This window comes from Mobula birostris, chromosome 22, assembly GCF_030028105.1.
Source record: "Mobula birostris isolate sMobBir1 chromosome 22, sMobBir1.hap1, whole genome shotgun sequence".
NCBI classification, from domain to species: domain Eukaryota; kingdom Metazoa; phylum Chordata; class Chondrichthyes; order Myliobatiformes; family Myliobatidae; genus Mobula; species Mobula birostris.
This window is the reverse complement of record NC_092391.1, coordinates 24,826,646-24,850,252: the sequence shown is the minus strand read 5'-3', so window position 1 is coordinate 24,850,252 and position 23,607 is coordinate 24,826,646. Positions and strand designations below refer to the sequence as shown.

The window sequence follows — 23,607 nt, the reverse complement described above, 5'->3', positions numbered from 1 at the left end:
AGTTGAGCATTACATAGCTTTACAAAATTTAATTTCAAAAATGTGTTATTAAAAATAGATTTAAAAGGCATCTTGGGACACTGATGCACCTCATGAACACTTTATGCTTTTTTATTCTAATTGGATTCTAAATAAGATAAAGAAAACTGATGCCAATATATCTCTATCTATTAACTCAATATTAAACTCAAAAATGTTTAAACATTAAAAAAGGAAGCTCCAGCGAAGACCATCAGGATGTGTACTGTCCTTCCTAACTGGGAGAAAGTCGTAAATAGATACCATATTTATGAACACTTCACAATGCTGCAGTACAAATTCACCATTAAAATTATAATCAAATGTTAATGTGAATGGTAATCCCAAACTACACCAAGTCTATCTTTTCTCTTGAGCTGTTCAAGCTCTCGCAACTTTCTTACTTGTTCAAAATTGAGACCTCCATCTCCAATTGACTCTTTTCTTTCATCACCTTGTTATGGGAACTTCTCCATTTCTCAGCTGATGATAGCGCATCTGCCAACTGTGTTTCCTATAAACAAGCCAATCAAGCAAGGTTCATTTTAAATAAGAACTAATAAAGCAAAAGACACAACAGCAAAAACTATTATGGAGCCTATTTTCTAAAATACAAGACGTGGATCAAGTAGAGTTAAAGGGAATTTGTTTGCCCTGTTTGGCATTTTTTTAAAAATATGCGAGATGTTAATACAAAATATGAAACACAATGACTACAATATTAATGGAATCAGAAGTGCAGGGCATATTTTTGTTATTTTGCGTAATGCTATTCAAGAATAAAGTGTCATGTTGAACTACAAAGTGGCAGTTCACATTTGCCTTTCAGTAAGTAAATTATATGTTTCACTCATTGCTCCAGGTAAATGTGATTAACCCAACTCATTGCATACTTCAAACTTCATTAAATTTCTGATTACAATAACCCTTGCCACTTTATTTGCCAACACTGCTTAAGTACCTTGTCGCCAAGTTGGGCATTGAGCAGCTCAATGGCATCTTCACTGCGTTCAGCTCGCTGTTTCTGAGCCTTCGTGGCTTTCTTCAAGGCCTCTTTGTCTCTGTCCCCTTTCTGCTGAAGCTGCTTTAATTGCTCTGTTAAGTAGTCCAATTGACCTTTTTGTTGCGAAATGGTACGCTCAAAATTCTTAAGAGATAAAATTGGAACAAATTAAAAGCTCCAACTGGAAACAATTAAATCAAAAATCAGAACATGTTAAAAAAAAGACATGTATAGCAACAGGTAAACATCTCATACAATTTTCACTCAATACATTAGTTTTTGTGCAATTATTTTGCACAAGGAGAAATCATGCAAAGTACAAATGAGATTAATAATTACCTAACATGATTTCACTGATGATGATTTTAGGAGGAAAACAATTGGAGAAGATGCTGCTCTTTGAAAGCTGCCATGAGACATTAAAAGTCCAGCTGATCTGAAGGATATACAGTTAGGGCAGTGGTTGATGATCTCAACGGATGGTATCGCTATGTTTGTCATTCAAACATTAATTTAGATTACACGTTCAAATTTTAGAGTGAAGATGCAAGGGTGAAATGTGCGCACAAATACCTGCAATTTAAATTTATCAGAGAATAAACCTCTCATTTAGTATGTAGCTAAAAACTCACAATTTAAAAAATTACCAGTGTTTGATAACAAAGATTTGGCTTCCTGAATATTTTAGGGTGTGTCTTATAAATTTTTGGCTGCTGATCATAAAAATCACTGTGAAATTTCCATTTCATGCACCATTTTTTAAAAATTCCCTATATTTGTTATTTCAATTCAGATTTCAAGTTAAAATAACTGATGCCATGATTAAGGAAGGCATTTTTGTTGGTCCACAAATCAAACAGGTCATCAATGACAGGTAATTTGAAGAACTTCTAATGGGACTGGAGAAAAATCGCCTGGAAGGCATTCAGTATGTTGTTAAAAATTTTCTTGGCAACTACAGAGCACCAAGCTATGTTGACAACATGCTTCCAACTTACAAAACCATGAAGTACAACATGTCACTAAAGATTCTTTTTCTGCATTCCCACTTAGACTTCTTCCCTGCAAATCTTGGCGCTGTCAGCGACAAGCACAGTGAAAGGTTTCACCAGGACATTTCGGTCATGGAGAAACGGTATCAGGGCGAATGGAATCCATCAATGCTAGTTGATTATTGTTAGACACTCAAGCAAGAAGCCTCAGACACAGAGTACAAATGAAAATCATCAACAAAACATTTTTAGCTTAGTGGACCCATTGCAAAACTTCAGCACTATTATGCCCAATTAAAGACATTATATTCAATTTGTTTCTCCAAATTCCTACATGATACAAGTAGTCTGAAATTATATTTGTGTTCAGCTTCAAACAGTCTAACATAAACAAAAATAAATTCTAAGGAAGCAACACTTCTGAAAAATTTGTTGTCCAGTGTAACAGAGCTGCCTCAAGAACAATACAGTTAAAGATTTGTTAACAACACAATATAACAGCAATTAGCCACAAGTTCAGTGTTATCATTAAGCAGCGTCTTTGTGCCCATCTTAACAGTTAGTACATTACACTAAAGCAAATTAAAAACAATCATGAATGCAACAGCCTACACGCCGACAAAGGAACAAGTCAGCACTTGCCAAGCACACCTACCACTCATATATAAAAGGATGAATCAACAACTAGAAATAAAACATACACATTTGTCACTAACAGACTATTTGCACAAGTCAATAGTGAAGTCAGCATTTGCAAAACAAAATAATTTTGACGTGGATCCTTTGTTTTTTAAAATCTTACTTCAGAGACATGTTCATAGTTAGCTAGGCTCTGTAACATGAGTGGAATCTTCAAGGCAACCTTTGATTTCATTAATCCTTTAAGTACCATACTGGGGATGCCACATTATTGACGTGCTCCAGTGGGCTTTGAAAAACACAATCTCCAAACTTCCAAAAAAGCTATTAACTCAGAACAAAAAGAGAACCTAACAGCACTCTTAGGGCACATAATATTTTGTTTTAAATTTAGTTTAGTTACATGAAAATTGGAAAAAGATGTTGCATACCCTTATCTGAACAGCCAACCGATTGTTCTCTGCCTCTTTACTGCGCAGCTGTCCCTGCAGATGGGCTCTAGTGCTTTCAAGTGATTTGGAAAGTTCTGCTGCTGCACGAGCATTGTCCTATAAAGCAGAGGGGAAAAAAGTGGCTCAGTGAAAAGTAGCTCTTCCCTAATAACAGGAATTCTGCAGATGCTGGAAATTCAAGCAAAACACATCAAAGTTGCTGGTGAATGCAGCAGGCCAAGCAGCATCTGTAGGAAGAGGTATAGTCGACGTTTCAGGCCGAGACCCTTCGTCAGGACTAACTGAAGGAAGAGTGAGTAAGGGATTTGAAAGTTGGAGGGGGAGGGGGAGATCGAGATCCAAAATGATAGGAGAACCTACCTAACAGTAGTAGTGAGGTTGGGGATGGCACTAAACAGGAAATTAAAAATGCGTGCAATAAAGCAACAGCAATTATAATGGGTGACTTCAATCTACATGTAGATTGGGTGAACCAAATTGGTAAGGGTGCTGAGGAAGAGGATTTCTTGGAATGTATGCGGGATGGTTTTCTGAACCAACAAGAGAGCAGGCCATTCTAGACTGGGTATTGAGCAATGAGGAAGGGTTAGTTAGCAATCTTGTAGTGTGAGGCCCCTTGGGTAAGAGTGACCATAATATGGTGGAATTCTTCATTAAGATGGAGAGTGACATAGTTAATTCAGAAACAAAGGTTCTGAACTTAATGAAGGTATGAGACGTGAATTAGCTAAGATAGACTGGCAAATGAAACTTAAAGGGTTGACGGTGGATATGCAATGGCAAGCATTTAAAGATCGCATGGATGAACTACAACAATTGTTCATCCCAGTTTGGCAAAAGAATAAACCAGGGAAGGTAGTGCACCCGTGGCTGACAAGGGAAATTAGGGATAGTATCAATTCCAAAGAAGAAACATACAAATTAGCCAGAAAAAGTGGCACATCTGAGGACTGGGAGAAATTCAGAGTCCAGCAGAGGAGGACAAAGGGCTTAATTAGGAAAGGGAAAAAAGATTATGAGAGAAAGCTGGCAGGGAACATAAAAACTGACTGTAAAAGCTTTTATACATATGTGAAAAGAAAGAGATTGGTTAAGACAAATGTAGGTCCCTTACAGTCAGAAACAGGTGAATTGATCATGGGGAACAAGGACATGGCAGACCAAGTGAATAACTACTTTGGTTCTGTCTCCTTCTAAGGAGAACATAAATAATCTTCCAGAAATAGTAGGGGAACAAGGGTCAAGTGAGATGGAAGAACTGAGGGAAATAAATGTTAGTAGGGAAGTGCTGTTAGGTAAATTGAAGGGATTAAAGGCAGATAAATCCCCAGGACCAGATGGTCTGCATCCCAGAGTGCTTAAGTGGCCCAAGAAATAGTGGATGCATTAGTGATAATTTTTCAAAACTCTTTAGATTCTGGACTAGTTCCTGAGGATTGGAGGGTGGCTAATGTAACCCCACTTTTTAAAAAAGGAGGGAAAGAAAAACCGGGGAATCATAGACCGGTAAGCCTGACGTCGGTGGTGGGGAAAATGCTACAGTCAGTTAACAAAGATGTGATAACAGCACATTTGGAAAGCAATGGAAATCATTGGACAAAGTCAACATGGATTTGTGAAAGGAAAATCATGTCTGACGAATCTCATAGGATTTTTTGAGGATGTAACTAGTAGAGTGCATAGGGGCGAACCAGTGGATGTGGTATATGTGGATTTTCAAAAGGCTTTTGACAAGGTCCCACACAGAAGATTAGTGTGCAAACTTAAAGCACACAGTATTGTGGGTATGGTATTGATGTGGATAGAGAATTGGTTGGCAGACAGGAAGCAAAGAGTGGGAATAAACGGGACCTTTTCAGAATGGCAGGCAGTGACTAGTGAGGTACCGCAAGGCTCAGCGCTGGGACCCCAGTTGTTTACAATATATATTAATGACTTAGACGAGGGAATTAAATGCAGCATCTCCAAGTAGGCGGATGACATGAAGCTGGGTGGCAGTGTTAGCTGTGAGGAGAATGCTAAGAGGATGCAGGGTGACTTGGGTAGGTTAGGTGAGTGGGCAAATTCATGGCAGATGCAATTTAATGTGGATAAATGTGAGGTTATCCACTTTGGTGGCGAAAACAGGAAAACAGATTATTATCTGAATGGTGGCCGATTGGGAAAAGGGGAGGTGCAATGAGACCTGGGTGTCATTATACACCAGTCATTGAAAGTAGGCATGCAGGTACAGCAGGCGGTGAAAAAGGCGAATGGTATGCTGGCATTCACAGCAAGAGGATTCGAGTACAGGAGCTGGGAGGTACTACTGCAGTAGTACAAGTCCTTGGTGAGACTACACCTGGAGTATTGTGTGCAGTTTTGGTCCCCTAATCTGAGGAAAGACATTCTTGCCACAGAGGGAGTACAAAGAAGGTTCACCAGATTGATTCCTGGGATGGCACGGCTTTCATATGATGAAAGACTGGATCGACTAGGCTTATACTTGTTGGAATTTAGAAGATTGAGGGGGAATCTTATTGAAACGTATAAAATCCTAAAGGGATTGGACAGGCTAGATGTAGAAAGATTGTTCCCGATGTTGGGGAAATCCAGAACGAGGGGTCACAGTTTGAGGATAAAGGGGAAGCCTTTTAGGACCGAGATGATGAAAAACTTCTTCACACAGAGAGTGGTGAATCTGTGGAATTCTCTGCCACAGGAAACAATTGAGGCCAGTTTATTGGCTATATTTAAGAGGGAGTTAGATATGGCCCTTGTGGCTAAAGGGATCAGGGGGTATGGAGAGAAGGCAGGTACAGGGTTCTGAGTTGGATGATCAGCTGTGATCGTATTGAATGGCAGTGCAGGCTCGAAGGGCCGAATGGCCTACTCCTGCACCTATTTTCTATGTTTCTATATGCTGAGAGTAGAAGTACAGCTAGCTGATTGGACTTTCCAAAGTGCGGACAAGGGATGGGATGGTAAGCATTCTTGATGGTGGTATAACAGTGGACAAGTACAGTATGTGAGCTCCTCTAGTTCCACAGGTGATTTGTTGATGGTAGTTGTTTGGAGGCTTCTTCAAGCTTGCCTGGTTGAAATCCCCTGTAATAATAGTTAGTGAGAGCTGATCATGGTGCTCAGCTCCTCCAGTGCCTGCCTGATGTTGGCCAGAGGTGGAATGTACACAGCTACCAGGATGATGGTGGAAACTACCTCGGCAGATTAAATGGATGACATTTAACCACTAAATGTTCCAGATCAGGTTAGCAGGACTGAGACAGAACTAACACATCTGTGCACCAGGATGAGTTAGTTGTGAAGTGTACGCCCCCTGCTCTACCTTTAAAATACTCTGTCATGGATGTGACAATAGAAGCATGGATGCTTTCAAACACAATCAGGGATAATTGTGCATCCATCAGCATAATAATAGGGTCATAACCTGAAGCTTATTTGTTTCACTACTTTAATCAGCAAATTCAGTGATCTTTTACATCGATGGAAAACCTTAGTCAATGGAAATTAGAGAATCTTAGATACAAATGCAAGTGCATTAGGGAAAGGGACTGTGAAACAGTGTCGCATATGCAGAACACAAAAGGTAGCAAAAACCAATAGGATGATGCTGTACAAATTATTAGTTATGCACAAACTTTCTTACCACCATACAGAATTGAATAAATCAATTTAAATATAACAATTACTAGCTCAATTTAATGCTAGTAATGTTATTTCCACACCCCCCACCTTTCACCCTTACTTACTTTTTCTGTTTGATACTGAGCAAGAAGCTGGTCAGTCTGATTTTCAATTTCCTGCATCTTCACTAGCAAGTGCTGAAAAAGGAATATTAAGAAACTTCATTTGATTTTTTTTTGTTTTAAGAATCATAACGTTTGCTTTATACTTCTGGAGGTCAATCATCCTATCCAAGATATTTTCTATTTTTCCCCTCAGATCTCGTTCTATATATTTATAAAGATATAATTTCTGTTTCACTTGTACGCATATAAAAATGGTCCTTAATTGAAAAAGACCAATTAATCCGATCCGCTTTGTTTCACCAATCTGATGATGACACAAAGGTTGGGGCTGTTGTGTGCCTGGAGGGTTGTCAGAGGATACAGCGGGACATCGATAGGATGCAGAACTGGGCTGAGAAGTGACAGATGGAGTTGAACCCAGATAACTGTGAAGTGGTTCATTTTGGAAGGTCAAATTTGAAGACAGAATATTAATGGCAATATTCCTGGCAGTGTGGAGGATCAGAGCGATCTTGGGATCCATTTCCACAGGACAGTCAAAGCTACTGCGCAGGTTGACAGTGTTGTTAAGCAGGTGTATGGTGTGTTGGCATTCATCAACTGTGGGACTGAGTTCAAGAGCCTTGAGGTAATGTTACAGTTATACAAGACTTTGGTTAGACTCCACTTGGAGTACTGTGTTCAGTTCTGGTCACCTCACTCCAGGAAGGATGTGGACGCTATAGAAAGAGTGCAGAGGGGATTTACAAGGATGTTGCCTGGATTGGACAGCATGCCTCATGAGTATAGGTTGAGTGAACTTAGCCTTTTCTCCTTGGAGCGACAGAGGATGAGATGTGACTTGATAGAGGTGTATAAGATGATGAGAGTCATTAATTGTGTGGATAGCTAGAGGCTTTTTCCCAGGACTGAAATGGCTAAAGTAAGGGGGCATAGTTTTAAGGTGCTTGGAAGTAGGTACCGAGGGGTGTCAGAAGGAAGTTTTTCCACACAGAGAGTGGTGGGTGCATGGAAATCAGAGACTCTTAGGTAGGTACATGGAACTTAGAAAAATTGAGGATTATACGGTAGGGTAATTCTGGGCAATTTCTCAAGCAGGTCGGCACAACATTGTGAGCCGAAGATCCTGTAATGTGCTGTAGATTTCTACGTTCTATGTTCATCTCTGTCCCCATTTCAGCTCAACCACTGATGCAACCCAGCATGATTTACTTACTACCAGATTCAACTATTATATGGCTCACCTGCTAATGTCATATCTTCCCTTTTCATGAACTTGATCCTCAAATATTATATTCCAGACTGCTGTTACATTCATCAGTGGTTTTTGCTCAGTGATCAGAATTGGCACCTAGTTCAACAACAGCTTGGTTTTAAAATACTCACCCTTGTGTTAAAATACCTTAAGAGCCCACACTTACTAGATTTCTGTCACCTCCTCCAGTTTTTCAACTCCCGAGAAATTCTATATCTTTTCAACTCTTGTTGCATGTACATTGTTCACTTTCTTGACCATTACCTCTCCCTCTAACCACCATGATGTGAGGCTATGCCCTGAAACATATCAGATTTACCCTCTGGAATTCACTCCCCAAACATTTCTCTCCATTCCTTCAAAACTCTTCTTAAAATCCAACTGTTCCACCAAGCTGTTAGAAGACCATTCTTTTGCCAGATGTCAATTTTATGGCTGTGAATCATCTTGGGATTTTGTGTTGCAGGAACTATAAATGAAAACTTGTATCATATCTCAAGCATGGTTCATTCAGATTTTCCTTGTAATTCTTCTTCATGCCTCTCAGGAATATTGACCTTTACCAAACAGTTAATGCTTGCTTAGCAAGGCTATTTGAACCCAGCACAGATGAACCAAATTCTCATATATGCAAGTACCCATGAAATTATAAGACTATAAGACCATAGACATAGGAGCAGAATTAGGCCATTCAGCCCATCGAGTCTACTCCGCCATTCTATTATGGCAGAGCCTGGATTCCACTCAACCCATACATCTGCCTTCTCGCCATATCCTTTGATGCCCTGGCTGATCGGGAAATGATTAACTTCCACCTTAAATATACACACAGACTTGGCCTCCACTGCGGTCTGTAGCAGAGCATTCTACAGACTTACTACTCTCTGGCAAAAAAAAATTCCCCCTTACCTCAGTTCTAAAGGGTCGCCCCTGAATTTTGAGGCTGTGTCCTCTAGTTCTGGATAACCCCCCCATAGGAAACATTCTCTCTACATCCACCTTATCTAATCCTTTCAACATTCGGTAGGTTTCAATCAGATTCCCCCCACATTCTTCTAAATTCTAGTAAGTACAGGCCCAAAGCCACCAAACGCTCCTCATATGTTAACCCCTTCATTCCCAGAATCATCCTCGTAAATCTCCTCGGGACGCTCTCCAATGACAACACATCCTTTCTGAGATATGGGGCCCAAAACTGTTGACAATACTCCAAGTGTGGCCTGACTAGTGTCTTGTAAAGCCTCAGTATTATCTCCTTGGGTTTATGCTCTATTCCCCTTGAAATAAATGCCAACCTTGCTTTTGCCTTCTTTACCACAGACTCAACCTGTAAATTAACTTCTGGGAGTTTTGCACGGGGACGCCCAAGTCCCTCTGCACCTCCAATGTTTGAACCTTCTTCCCATTTAGATAACAGTCCACACTATTGTTCCTTTTACCAAAATGCATTATCATACATTTCCCGACACTATATTCCATCTGCCAATTTTTTGCCTATTCTTCAAATTTGTCTAAGTCCTGCTGCAATCACATTGCTTCCTCAGCACTACCTACCCTTCCACCTATCTTTGTATCATCCACAAACTTTGCCACAAAGCCATCAATTCCATTATCTAAATCACTGACAAACAATGTGAAAAGTAGCAGTCCAACACTGACCCCTGAAGAACACCACTGGTCACCAGCAGCCAACCAGAAAAGGTCCCTTTTATTCCCACTCGCTGCTTCCTGCCTATCAGCCATTCCTCAATCCATGCCAGCATCTTTCCTGTAACATCATTGGATTTTATCTTGTTAAGCAGCCTCGTGTGGCACCTTATCAAACAACTTCTGAAAATCCAAGTAAATGGCATCCTCTGCCTCTACCTTGTCCAACCTGCTTGTTACTTCCTTGAAGAGCTCTAACAGATTTGTCAGGCAAGATTTCCCTTTACAGCAGCCATGCTGACTTCAACTTATTTTATCATTAGTCTCCAAATACCTCGAAATCTCATCCTTAGTAATAGACTCCAACATTTTCCCAACCACTGTTAGGTTAACTGGTCTATAATTTCCTTTCTTTTGCCTTCCTCTCTTCCGAAAGAATAGAGTGACATTTGTAATCTTCCAGTCCTCTAGGACCATGCCAGAATCAAGTGATTCTTGAAAGATCATGACCAATGCATCCGTGATCTCATCAGCAACCTCTCTCAGGACTCTGGGATGTAGTCCATCTGGTCCAGGTGACTGATCCACCTCAAGACCTTTCAGTTTGCCTAGCAATTTTTTTCTTTGGCACTCACTCCTGCTCCCTGACACTCATGGACCCTTGGCACACTGCTAGTGTCTTACACAGTCAAGATAGATACAAAGTACCCATTAAGTTCATTTGCATTTCTTTGTTCCCCCCCCCATTACTACCACATCAGCATCATTTTCCAGTGATCCAATATCATCCCTCACCTCCCTTTTCCATGCAGAAATAAATGAAAAATGTGCTTTAATTCAAGATTCAAGATTACATATCATTTCCAGCACTTAAGTGTAAAGGAGAATGAAATAACTGTTACTCCAGAACAATGCAGCACCAAAAAAAACAGACAATAGCATAAAGAACAGAATAATAATCAAAAAAACACAAGAAATATAAATAAATAAGATAGCTCATATACATAGATTGATTTTATGTCCATAAAGTGACAATAGGCACAGGAGTGTCTATGCATAAGGTGACTGACAGAAAAATAAAAAGTAGTGGTAGTTGGGGGTGTTGAGCGGTGGGTTCATGGGTGGAGGTGTTGATCAGCCTTACTGCTTGGGGAAAGTACCTGTTTTTGAGTCTGCTGGTCCTGGCGTGGATGCTACATAGCCTCCTGATGGGAGTGGGGCAAATGGTCCATCAGTAGGGTGGGTGGGTTGCTCATGATGTTACTGGCCCTTTTCTGTATATACATTCTTGATGGCAGGTAGACTGGTGTCAGTGATGCGTTGGGAAGTTTTGATTACCCGTTGTTGAGCCTTCCTGTCCACCACAGTGCAGCTTACGTATCATAGTGATGTAGCTTGTTAGGAGGCTCTCTACTTTGTATCTGTAGAATGACATGTGTAGATATGCATAGTCCAGCCCTCTTCAGCCTCCTCAGAAAGCAAAGAGGTTGTGAGCTTTTCCGATTGTGTAGAATGCATTCTGGGACCATGAGAGACGTGCACTCCCAGGAGTTTGAAGCTGCTTGCAGTTTCTACTACTGTGCCCCAACGTAAAGAGGGGTGTGAGTGGTGCAAGTTTTTCCGAAGTTGATAACCATCTTGTTTGTTTTATTGATTGAGGAATAGAGATTCTTTGCCTAATATTTAATTGACCTTCTGCAGCCACTGCTGATAGCAGAACTCAAAATATAAACTGAAAATAATCCTGCTGAGGGTTTTCCCCATGAACAAAATCACCAAGTTTATCTCACCGCATTTTCTGCTTCTGACCGGGCCAGTTTTTCAAGTAAGACTTCTTTTAGATCAAACAACCTCAAAGCATCAGTCTAGGTATTAAAAAAAAAGTGGGAATTAATCTTATCAGCACAGATAGCACAGAGTTATTTTCTTCACTACCATCTGCCTTCTTAAATTAATATCTTCAATACGCTTTAAGGCTTATGATTTTCTCTTCCATCAAGCTTGACTATATAGATTTTAATACCTTTGCACCTTCCCTCTTCCTCTCGTCCTGTTTAATAAATCTCTTGTTATTCACTTCTTCCTGGCCTCATCCTTTATCCTTCCCTCCCGCTCGCTCATTTTGTTCAGAAAATTCACTTGCTACTTCCTACCCCACCCATCTTTGTTCCTGTGCTGACCGCTCGCCTTTTTCGTTGACATTGTTAATAACTTGCCACTTCCATTCTACCCCCATCATTCAAAACTGCTATAATCACTCCATTTCAAAATAATAACTACCTGGTCTAGAATATAAAGAGAAATTTAGACACATGATGTTTGTAGAAAGAAAAACAGTTTTATTGTTTCAAGTTGAAGATTCTTCATTAGAACCAGGAAGTGAAAAAAACGAGTTAGTTTTAAGTTGTAGAGAGTTAAGGAAAGAGATGTATAGGACAAATGAAATACCTCCGATGGGATGAGACCAAAGTTACCAATGAGATTCCTGGTTAATAGATAGTTAGAGAAAGAGATGGGTAGTTAAAGAATGAGATGTGGTTGTAGTAGTGAGGTTTTGGTCAACACTTTAACTAAGACAGGGCAACTACGGGACACAGCTCTTGTTTTCTTCTTAGCTCTGACAGGCTTGACTAAAATTTGTTTCCATTGCCCAATGTTCCTCTCTCTAAAGCTTCCTTCATTAATCTTGTAACCACTTGGCTCTGAAAACAAATGAATGACTTGGCAAATGTGGCCTCATCTTTAAAGATAAGTTTCCTTTGTTCCATTTTTTCCCTCTTCATAACTAAGCAGCACTTCCAAATTTCTGACAACTGTGTCTCTTTTCCTGCCCTCTTATCTGTCTCAACCTACCATTAGGTTTAACTGACCTTTAAATGGGCACACTATCAACACCTTCAATGGACAACACAAGTCTGTCATCAGTTCCTATCACTGACTCTAAACTTTCATAATTCATCTTCCTCCCTTCACTGCTGTGCTGCACCTGACTGATTTTCTCTTTACATAACATAAGTAAGTAAGAAACAGGAGCAGGAGTAGGCCATCCAGCCCATCGAGCCTGCCCCGCCATTCAATAAGATCATGGCTGATCTGTCTGTAAACTCAGCTTCATCTACTACCTGTTTTTTCCCCATAACCCTTAATTCCCATACTATGTAAAAACCTATCTAACTGTATCTTAAATATATTTCGTGAGGAGTCCTCAACTGCTTCCCTGGGCAGAGAATTCCACAGATTCACCACCCTCTGGGAAAAACAGTTTCTCCTCATCTCCGTCCTAAACCTTCTCCCCTGAATCTTGAGGCAATGTCCCCTAGTTCTAGTCTCACCAACCAATTGAACAACCTTCCTACTTCTATCGTATCTATCCTTTTCAAAATTTTGTATGTTTCTATAAGATCCCCTCTCATTCTTCTGAACTCCAGAAAGTATAGTCCCAGGCGACTCAATCTCTCCTCATAGGTTAACCACTTCATCCCTGGAATCAAGCTGGTGAACCTCCTCTGCACTGCCTCCAAAACCAGTATATCCTTCCTCAAGTATGGAGACCAGAACTGCACACAGTACTCCAGGTGTGGCCTCACCAGTACACTGTATAGTTGCAGCATGACCTCCCTGCTCTTGAATTCAATCCCTCTAGCAATGAAGGCCAACATTCCGTTTGCCTTCTTAATACCTGCAAGCCAACTTTTTGCGATTCAACTTTGGAAAATGTTGTTGCATATTTTGTATTCACTCAAGGATTAAAAAATATATATATAGTGCATTAATTTAACATTTGGAAAGAAAATCATAGGTCCAATAAAATGCAGAAGTCTGCTAGGACTGTATAGATGTATCAGTTTCAGCCAAGCAGACGAAATTTCATTTCTTCTTTAATATATGACTAGGTGCAAGTCAATGTAAATCCTTTGGAAATTAAACAAGGATATACAGCTACTCATAATAAAAGGTGACCAATTTAGAGAACCTCCATACTTCTGATCCATTTGCAAACATCTTCCTACAGACTGGAATAGATTTTGCTAATACATTGAGAAACTAAGTTCATATATACATTATATCCCATCTCTAAATGATTTTCTTCCTTTATTCCTGCTGCCTTGAAGGGTGAATTGTGCTGTCCTTAAGGAGCAGGATCTTGATAGTTTATTAATTTGTCCAGTACTCCAACGGGAGTCATTACACAGAGAAAGGGCAACCTATCAGTTGAGGTAAAATTTGTGACAGATCTAGCCCCTGCCCCATTTCATACATTATAGCAATCCTAGGGCATGCTGAAAACTAAGCTGATGTCATTCTTTCTACTCTTAAGAACCAAAAACATCATTTTGGATCTTTTACATAGGTCACCCATTGAATTATTGATCCCAGAAGGGAGAAAAATTGCAATTTATTTTTTTCAGGGAGCACCGAAACCACTGGACTACTTCAGAGTCGCAGTATAGTATTGGTCGAGATTTGGTGTCAAAGGTTCTGAAGTGAGACATGAAGCCATTAATTAGCTTTCTGAATCACAGACAGTAATTGCACTGTGTCATGGCTCAAATCAAAATAAATGCCAGCTTGGGTATTAATATCAAATGATCAGAATGGCCCAACTTCAATGAAGGTGAAACAGAAGAATGCTTTTCTAACTAAATACAACTACAGAAAAGAATTAAGTGACCCAATGGCTGACAAATTCTTACCTCCTGTGCATGCTGTTCCTTAAGTAGATCCCGAACAGTTCGATTTGATGCATCAAAGGTCTCCAATTTCTGCATTAACAGTTCCTTCTGCCGTGATAGCAAGTTACACTCTGATGTTGACATTTGCTTCTCCTTAATGTACAGAAAGAGCAAGTTTAGTGGACCTGCAATTTCACATTGCAAATATAGAGAATTTTTATTTTTTAAAAAAAAAAGGACCACTGAAAATTTTGTACTCCTACCCCTTGGGAATACAAATCTCATTAAAAAGTTTCTCCTTTTCTCATCCATGTTGGCACAGGCAGCCATTAGAAATCTGCACTGGAGGCTTAGATTAAAATCTGTTTCCAACTGTTTCTTGGCAAAGATCATTTGTGCATCACCACTCAATGTTTTTGCAAATTCTTATTGAAGTATTTAATTTTTCAAGGAATAATAATGCTTCTTCAACCATATCCCCTCTCAAGCTATAACATTTATTAATTCCAACAGACTATTCAATCTGTATCAAAGCTTTGGTTAGGATTCTTTATAAAATTTATAATGTTATGCTCCCATATACTTCTTCTGGGCTCTTAACTCACAAACAGAAGCCGTTTCATTTCCTAGTTTCCAGACCACATATTTAAAATAAACTTACACCCAATTTCAAGCTCCCAAAAGTTATTTATCTTATTCGTTGTGCTATTAACCCCAGACTTTTGTTTCACCCGTCTTTCACTTAGGATCCCCTTGTCCTGTGTTCAATAGAGTAACAAGTTATCTTAAAGGAGAGGCATTGTAGAAATGGACACTAATGATTAGGCAAACGACAATATAGCAAAATTCACAACAATATTTTCGTCGTATTGAAAGCACTGGACTAATCTTGCCATGGCCCACAAAGTAAACCTCAAAAGGGTTGTACGAAGTAACATTCCTTCAAAACCTCCTGAAATTATGACAGTGATAAAATTTCTAGTCAAAACTTCGGAAGCAGATCACTAAACCGTTTGTAATCTTGGGGACAACTTTGAGAATGGTGGTGATACCAAGGGTGGATGTATGAAGTAGTACAAGGGAAATTATCTTCAAGAAAAGAAAAAAACTGGAGGAAACTGAAATCCTTATAGTCTCAGGCAAGTCAGTTCCTTTATGTCAAGGCAGGCCTTAACCCTCCTGGAAAGATTTTTTGCAGTGTCAGAGTCCCATGCTGTTTGCAGACTTCAAATACACAAGAGCTTTTTATGCAAGAGAGCACACACAAGTGGAGGATGCAGAGTAACATTACTTCACAAGCCCAGCAGTCGTACACTGTCAGCAAAGTACCAACATCAATTTTAGCTAAACCTGTACATGGCTTTCCAAGCATAAAAGTTTGAGAACACTAAACCTATCTTCCTCCTTTAAGACATCTATCAGAAATCACATTGTAATACACAGAAATAGGGCATTTATTTCCCTAATTCATCCAATGCAAAAGACTGTTTTCTATTTCACCACTCTATTCTGCTCAATAATTTACTGAACTGATTGGTCTCTCCAACTCTTCAACCCTACTTTTCTTCAAGGCAAAGCTGAAGGTCATGACCCTCAAAATATATATACAAGTCGTGTGATTCACCCCCATCTTTCTTTGCTCCAAGCAGTCCAATACCAACTGAACAGGCAGCTTCTCCATATGGAGCTGTGGGAAGTTTGTACCAGTGGAGGACATGCATTTGCAGCAGATTCTTGGCACAGTGGTAGGGAGGGTAGAGGCTTGTGCTAGGCTTCCAGTTCCCAGACACACAGCCTGAGCTACTATCTTTTCTAAAGCACTACGCAGTGTAGCACTAAATACTTTGTACAGTATAGTATCAGTTTACTTCGCTTTTGTGCAAGACTTGTCATAATTCAACCTTCAACAATTAGCAAAAGACAGAAATACTTGGTAGATCAAGTTGCTTCTGCTTTGAATTCATCAACAAAATTAGCCACTTGACATTTTCTTCTTGATCTCAAGATAGAATAGAAGGCATTTCAGAAATTTCTAGTAGAATTATTTAAGCAGTAATCACTTGAAGAAATACTCTGAAAAATTGAAGGGAATAGTTCTACACATTAAGTGGACCACTGTATGAGAAGACAGAATATTCAGGCCATTCACCAAACATTAGCAATTCTTTCCAGCATTTCAGTTTTTGTAGTTGACGGAATTGCAAGACAGGAGTAAAAGCTTTCTTGAAGAAAGGACTACATAATGCATGATTAAAAGAAAAAAAAGCTACACTTACTGTGCCCAGCTTACTGATGGTATTTCGCAGAGATGCAACCTGCTTGGCTGCAGCAGCTCCATCCATTTCAACCTCCATCAGCTTTTTCAACAGCGTGTCATCTTTTCGCCACAGCTTTTTTTCTGAGCTTTGAAAAACAACATCATACATGTTGATAATTCCCATTACGTGCAAGAAGTTGTCTTGAAGTGAAACGAGAACAAAGTAATAGTTACACAGGATGAGAAGGATACTTTAAAACTATTTATTCAGGGGATTGCCCGTCATCAACAAGGCTGACCATTTGCCGATACCTCTGAACTAAGAAGGCAATTAACAACTCTGGTGGATTTGGAATCACATATTTGCCAAACCAGGAAAGAAGAAGAAATTCTGGTTCATCCAACCAGGTCTAGTGATTAAGGAGGTATACTTTTTTATAATCTCAGCAAATCTCCTTCATAGTGTCCTTCTCCATATTATTTCTCATTAGAAGTGATCAGAAATGAATCCAGTACTCCAATTCACGTGGCCTTATCAACATTCAACAGACTTTAATCTAATTCCTTATTCTTTCCTGATATTTAGTATTAGGTTAAATGACTTCCATTATTCATCAATCTATCCCATTCCTTCTGTGATAATTGCTTAGAATGGTTATTCTCCCAGCTGAAGCAAGTTGCATGAAGGAGAGATTGCTGGCAGAAACTATGGATAAAAAGAAGGAAATACTTATGAATCTTGTACCAGGAATTTTCTGGATCCTCTTTCATCATTTCAATGTCCCTTTGTAGTAACTCATTCTTATGCTCAGTAAGAACTAGCTCCTTGGTGATTTCAGCTAATTCCTCCTCTTTCTCTTCAATCAACCGCTTGGATAGATTCAGCTCCTCCTCTCGCTGTTCCAGCAATTGATTTTTCTTTCTCAATTCAACCTATATATCATACATAAATCACAGTTACACTTTCAAATTGGAATTATAAGAAATGCTTAAACTAGGAGTTCAGCAAACAGAAGCAACAGTTTCTGCTCCTTTTATTGGTCTGATATAATCAAAAAAATCAATATGCTACAAAGGGAAAAATCATTTTTGACAAATCCAATACCTTAGGGGATACAATTAGTTGAGTAGATAAAGTGGAGCAGAATGTGTTTTCCTTTTAAAAAGCCCCCAATGTCCTGCCACATAAAAATTCTGTTACATAAAATAAGGCTCACTAAAATGAGGGTTAACTGAAGAGGACTGGCTAAAAGTAAAAATACATGGGCTGGTTTCAAGTTACCAGCTGGATGCCCAGGGATCAATATCGGGCCCTCAATTATTCACAATTTAGATTTTGATGAAACCTAATGTAACAAGTCTGTTAATAATACAAAGCAAAGTTGAAATGTAAACTGTGAAGAGGACACAAGACTATAAACCTTTAAAATTCTCTGCTTGGAGGGTTGTGAAAGCTCAGTCATTACCCTTCATTCAAGACTAAGGTAGGTTCCTGGATGCCAAAGGAATTGCTGGATATCGATGGAAATGGACAGAAAAATAGACTGGACATGGTCAGGCTTAATGGCTCACCTGGCCTATTCCTGCTATTTCTTCTGTTTTGGGGGTTTCAAGCTCTACTATTTAGGGTTCTAGAGTGTTGGATCTTCATAGGACTCATTAAACCAGCTTCCCTGGTCCAAGTTACATTTTAAAAGGTCATACAACCAAGTGTGCCAGTACACTGTCCTGCACTCCACCCTCAAGCGATGAAATCCAGGACACCAGCTGATTTAACAGCTTTAAACCATGACAACACTTCACACATGGCTGGCTGCACAAAACTTGCTATATTTTATTTTGCGAAGTAGTTTGAAATCCTAAGAGGCATTATAAGTGTGTTACTACCAGCATGGTTAACCTTACCTCATTTTTTAATGATCCCATTTGTTTCATAAGACAGTTGATTTTCTTCTCATACTGATTCATCTTCCCATGTATCGCTTCCTCATCATCTGTGGAGAGGTCACTCAGGTGAAGTGTTGAGTTGAATTTCTCAGTGTTAATAGGTGTTATATCCAGTCGATGAGTTGGACCCTGGAATAAAAGGAGCATGACAGCAATTGTTAGTAATGATCAACTCCAAAACTTTGTCCAAAGTAAGAGCAAATACTTGCAGATTTGAATTTATCAATGGGGCACACATAAAAAGCTGAAATACCTCAGAAAATGAAGAAATAGTTCTGTTCAAGCATGATACGTGCTTCCTAAAGACCTCATCAGGTTTATCTGTTCTCTGGCAGGTATTCATTACATTTTGTGAATCTGACTCAGCAGGCTGTCCACTTTGCCCAAGAGCTGAAATCTCCCTACATTTGATAGCGTCATTATATTATGATTTCACAAGTACTACAGCCAAATTAAATTCCATCTTCACTAAATTCCATCCAGATGCACCTAGGATTCACAGACACTGAATACAGTTAGAAACTGTGGACAAATTTCCCATCACCTTTGAAGTGTGGTGGATTTATTTATTTATTGAGATCAAGTCAAGTCGCTTTTTATTGTCACTTCGACCATAAACTGCTGGTACAGTACACAGTAAAAACGAAACAACATTCCTCCAGGTCCATGGTGCTGCATGAAACAACACAAAACTACACTAGAGTACAGACCTGCACAGGACTACATAAAGTGCACAAAACAGTGCAGGGCAGTACAATAAATAATAAGCAAGACAATAGGCACAGTAGAGGACAAATTACAATATAATAGTAAATGATGTAGATGTCAGGCTAGTCTTTGGGTATTAAGGAGTCTGATGGCTTGGGGGAAGAAATTGTTGCACAGTCTGGTCGTGAGAGCCCGAATGCTTTGGTACCTTCTGCCAGATGGCAGGGAGGAGAAGAGTTTGTATGAGGGGTGTGTGGGGTCCTTCACAATGCTGTTGGCTTTACGGATGCAGCGTGTAGTGTAAATGTCTGTAACGGCGGGAAGAGAGACCCCGATGATCTTCTCAGCTGACCTCACTATCCGCTGTAGGGTCTTGAGATCTGAGACAGTGCAACTCCCGAACCAGGCAGTGATGCAGCTGCTCAGGATGCTCTCAATACAACCTCTGTAGAATGTAGTGAGGATGTGGGGGCGGGTGGGGGGGGGGATATGGACTTTTCTCAGCCTTCGCAGAAAGTAGAGATGCTGCTGGGCTTTCTTGGCTATGGAGCTGGTGTTGAGGGACCAGGTCAGATTCTCCGCCAGGTGAACACCAAGAAATTTGGTGCTCTTAACGATCTCAACGGAAGAGCCATCAATGTTCAGTGGAGAGTGGTCGTTCCGTGTCCTCCTGAAGTCAACAACCATCTCTTTTGTTTTGTTCACATTCAGAGACAGGTTGTTGGCTCTGCACCAGTCCGTTAGCTGCAGCACCTCTCTGTATGCTGACTCGTCGTTCTTGGTGATGAGACCCACCACGGTCGGGTCATCGGCGAATTTGATGATGTGGTTCGAGCTGTGTGTTGCTGCACAGTCGTGGGTCAGCAGAGTGAACAGCAGTGGACTGAGCACACAGCCCTGGGGGGCCCCCGTGCTCAGTATGATGGTGTTGAAGATGCTGCTTCCGATCCGGACTGACTGAGGTCTCCCAGTCAGGAAGTCTAGGATCCAGTTGCAGAGGGAGGTGTTCAGGCCCAGTAGGCTCAACTTTCCAATCAGTTTCTGAGGGATGATTGTGTTGAATGCTGAACTGAAGTCTATGAACAGCATTCGAAAATACGTGTCTTTTTTGTCCAGGTGGGTTAGGGCCAGGTGGAGGGTGATGGCAATGGCGTTGTCTGTTGAACGGTTGGACGGTACGCAAACTGCAAGGGGTCCAGTGAGGGAGGTAGCAGGGTCTTTATGTGCCTCATGACGAGCCTCTCGAAACGTTTCATGATAATGGATGAGAGTGCAACAGGACGGTAGTCATTGAGGCAGGACACTGAAGACTCCTTTGGCACGGGGACGATGGTGGCAGCCTTGAAGCACATAGGAACGATGGTGCTGCTCAGGGAGATGTTGAAGATGTCAGTGAGAACATCTACCAGCTGGTCTGCACATCCTCTGAGCACCCTGCCAGGAATATTGTCTGGTCCAGCAGCCTTCCGTGGGTTGACCCTGCATAGAGTTTTCCTCACATCGGCCACTGTAAGACACAGCACCTGGTCATTGGGAGGAGGAGTGGTCTTCCTCGCCACCACGTAATTTTCCACCTTGAAACGAGCGTAGAAGTTGTTCAACGCATCTGGGAGGGAGGCATCACCAGCACAGGCAGGTGGTGTTGTCCTGTAGTTGGTGATGTCCTGAATGCCCTTCCACATGTGCTGCGTGTCACTGCTGTCCTGGAAGTGACTGTGGATTTGCTGGGCGTGTGCACGCTCTGCCTCGTTGATGGCCCGGGACAGTTTGGCCCTCGCTGTTGTTAGGGTTGCCTTATCGCCTGCTCTGAAGGCGGAGTCACGGGTCCTCAGCAGCGCATGCAGCTCCGCGGTCATCCATGGCTTCTGGCTAGTGCATGTAGTGATGGTCTTGGACACAGTGACATCATCAATGCACTTGCTGAGTAGCTTGTCACTGATGCTGTGTACTCCTCTAAGCTGGTCTCCATCGGTTGCAGCCTCCCTGAACATGTGCCAGTCAGTGTGCTCAAAGTAGTCTTGAAGAGCAGAGATGGCTCCTGCTGGCCAGGTTTTCACCTGCTTCAGAACTGGTCTGGAGCATCTGACGAGCGGTCTGTATGCTGGGATTAGCGTAACAGAGATGTGGTCTGAGTAACCGAGGTGGGGGCAGGGCTCCACCCGGTATGCATCGGGGATGTTTGTGTAAACAAGGTCCAATGTGTTCTCCCCTCTCGTTGTAAAGTCCACATGCTGATGGAATCTGGGGAGCACTGACTTGAAGCTTGCGTGGTTAAAATCTCCGGCGACAATAAACAGTCCATCAGGGTGTGCGTTGTGCAGTTCGCTCATAGCCCCATACAGTTCACAGAGCGCCTCCTTAGCACAAGCGCTGGGGGGAATGTAGACACTGACTATAAGGACAGTGGTGAATCCCCGTGGTAAATAAAACAGTCTGCATCTAACAGTCACAAACTCCACTAGCGATGAGCAGTAACTAGCGACCAGCACAGAGTTCCTGCAGAATAGGCCCCTCCAGCTCCGCAGCCCAGCAATCCCCCAATCTAGCCCTAGCCTGATCACGGGACAATTTATAATGACCAATTAACCTACCAACCAGTATGCCTTTGGAATATGGGAGGAAACCCACACAGTCACAAACTCTATACAGGCAGCAGCAGGAATTGAGCCCAGGTCACCTGTACTGTAAAGCGTTGTGATAACCACTACGCTACCATGTCACCCTAATCATTGTTATTTCAGTAAAGACCTGAGAATGAACATGATCCATCCTGGTCTTTATGCTTCAGCTACTTACTAGTTTAAATGACAAGGTTAAGATCTGTTATTGGAGCTAAAAGCTTCTATTCCCCTTCATCTCCTTCTAGCTCATTCAATTTGTATGGTACCAGTGATGAATTTCTCCCAGAATTGCTATGTAAATCAATTGATGAAAATTCATGAAGATAGAAACAGCAATTCATGAAGATATTCCTGAAGAAGGGTCTCAGCCCAAAACATCGACTACTTATTCATTTCCGTAGATGCTGCCTGACCTGCTGAGTTCTTTCAACATTTCAGTGTGTGTTGCTTTGGATTTCCAGCATCTGCAGACCTTCTTGTGTTTAGGAACACTAATGTGTTCAATTAACACATTAATACTATAGTATTACAAAGAGTCCTCTCAGATTTCCTCTGTATTCCCAAGAAGTTTAGTCCTGCACAAAATGAAATCAAGAATTCTCTTTCAAAGCCACAGGAAGCACAAGTTCATTGCACAGTAAAATACATAAAATTATTGTTTCTGCTCATGCAGGTTTTTGACCTCACTGGAAAAGGAAGAGGCTTTATATTTTAAGTGTTCTGCAAAATTATGTTTGCTGTTGTGTGCTGGGGCAGCAGGCTGAGGGTAGCAGACACCAACAGAATCAACAAACTCATTCGTAAGGCCAGTGATGTTGTGAGGATGGAACTGGACTCTCTGATGGTGGTATCTGAAAAGAGGATGCTGTCCAAGTTGCATGCCATCTCGGACAATGTCTCCCATCCACTACATAATGTACTGGGTGGGCACAGGAGTACATTCAGCCAGAGACTCATTCCACAGAGATGCAACACAAAGCTTCATAGGAAGTCATTCCTGCCTGTGGCCATCAAACTTTTACAACTCCTCCCTTGGAGGGTCAGACACCCTGAGCCTATAGGCTGGTCCTGGACTTATTTCATAATTTACATATTACTATTTAACTATTTATGGTTTTATTACTATTTAATTATTTATGGTGCAACTATAACGAAAATCAATTTCCCCCAGGATCAATAAAGTATGACTATGACTAAAGAAATAGAAGCAGAGAACTAGAATACAGACAAGCCAGAGTTCTCCCTCAAATCTCCATTCTTTCCATCCCTTCAGGTTAGGGCTGTAGAGGTTAGGATTAGTAAACTGTGGGCATGGTATATTGGTGTGGCTGCCCAGTATAATCCTTATGACTTGATTTGACACAAATGACACATACAGGTTTCCTCCGCCATCTAAATGTAGAGCGTTCCTATGAAACGGTTTGTAAACCGGAATGTCGTAAAGCGAAGAAGCAATTATCATTTAGTTATATGGGGAAAAATTTGCGAGCATTCGCAGTGTTACGTAAACGGCAACAATGAATATCAATTGAGACAAGTTATATAAAAATAACCAAACATTTATTAAACACGGATAAACGATAAGGAAAAAAACAAACAAAAACTTTAACCAGAAGTTAACTGTTATGCAGCCGTTCAACACATTG

At 40.8% G+C, this 23,607-nt stretch overlaps 1 protein-coding gene across 3 annotated transcripts in view; it reads right to left on the bottom strand.

The window, feature by feature from the left end:
- The window catches only part of odf2a (outer dense fiber of sperm tails 2a), a 54,659-nt gene that overhangs the window by 21,339 nt on the left and 9,713 nt on the right, over positions 1-23,607 (bottom strand). For all 3 annotated transcript variants that reach the window (XM_072240340.1, XM_072240341.1, XM_072240342.1), the window contains exons 4-12: positions 18,591-18,761; positions 17,431-17,618; positions 16,705-16,831; positions 14,450-14,581; positions 11,546-11,620; positions 6,854-6,925; positions 3,084-3,200; positions 980-1,165; positions 423-532 (exon numbers count right to left, since the gene is read on the bottom strand). In XM_072240340.1, coding sequence (XP_072096441.1) covers positions 423-532; positions 980-1,165; positions 3,084-3,200; positions 6,854-6,925; positions 11,546-11,620; positions 14,450-14,581; positions 16,705-16,831; positions 17,431-17,618; positions 18,591-18,761 — 1,178 coding nt within the window. The remainder of the gene's footprint in view (positions 1-422; positions 533-979; positions 1,166-3,083; positions 3,201-6,853; positions 6,926-11,545; positions 11,621-14,449; positions 14,582-16,704; positions 16,832-17,430; positions 17,619-18,590; positions 18,762-23,607) is intronic.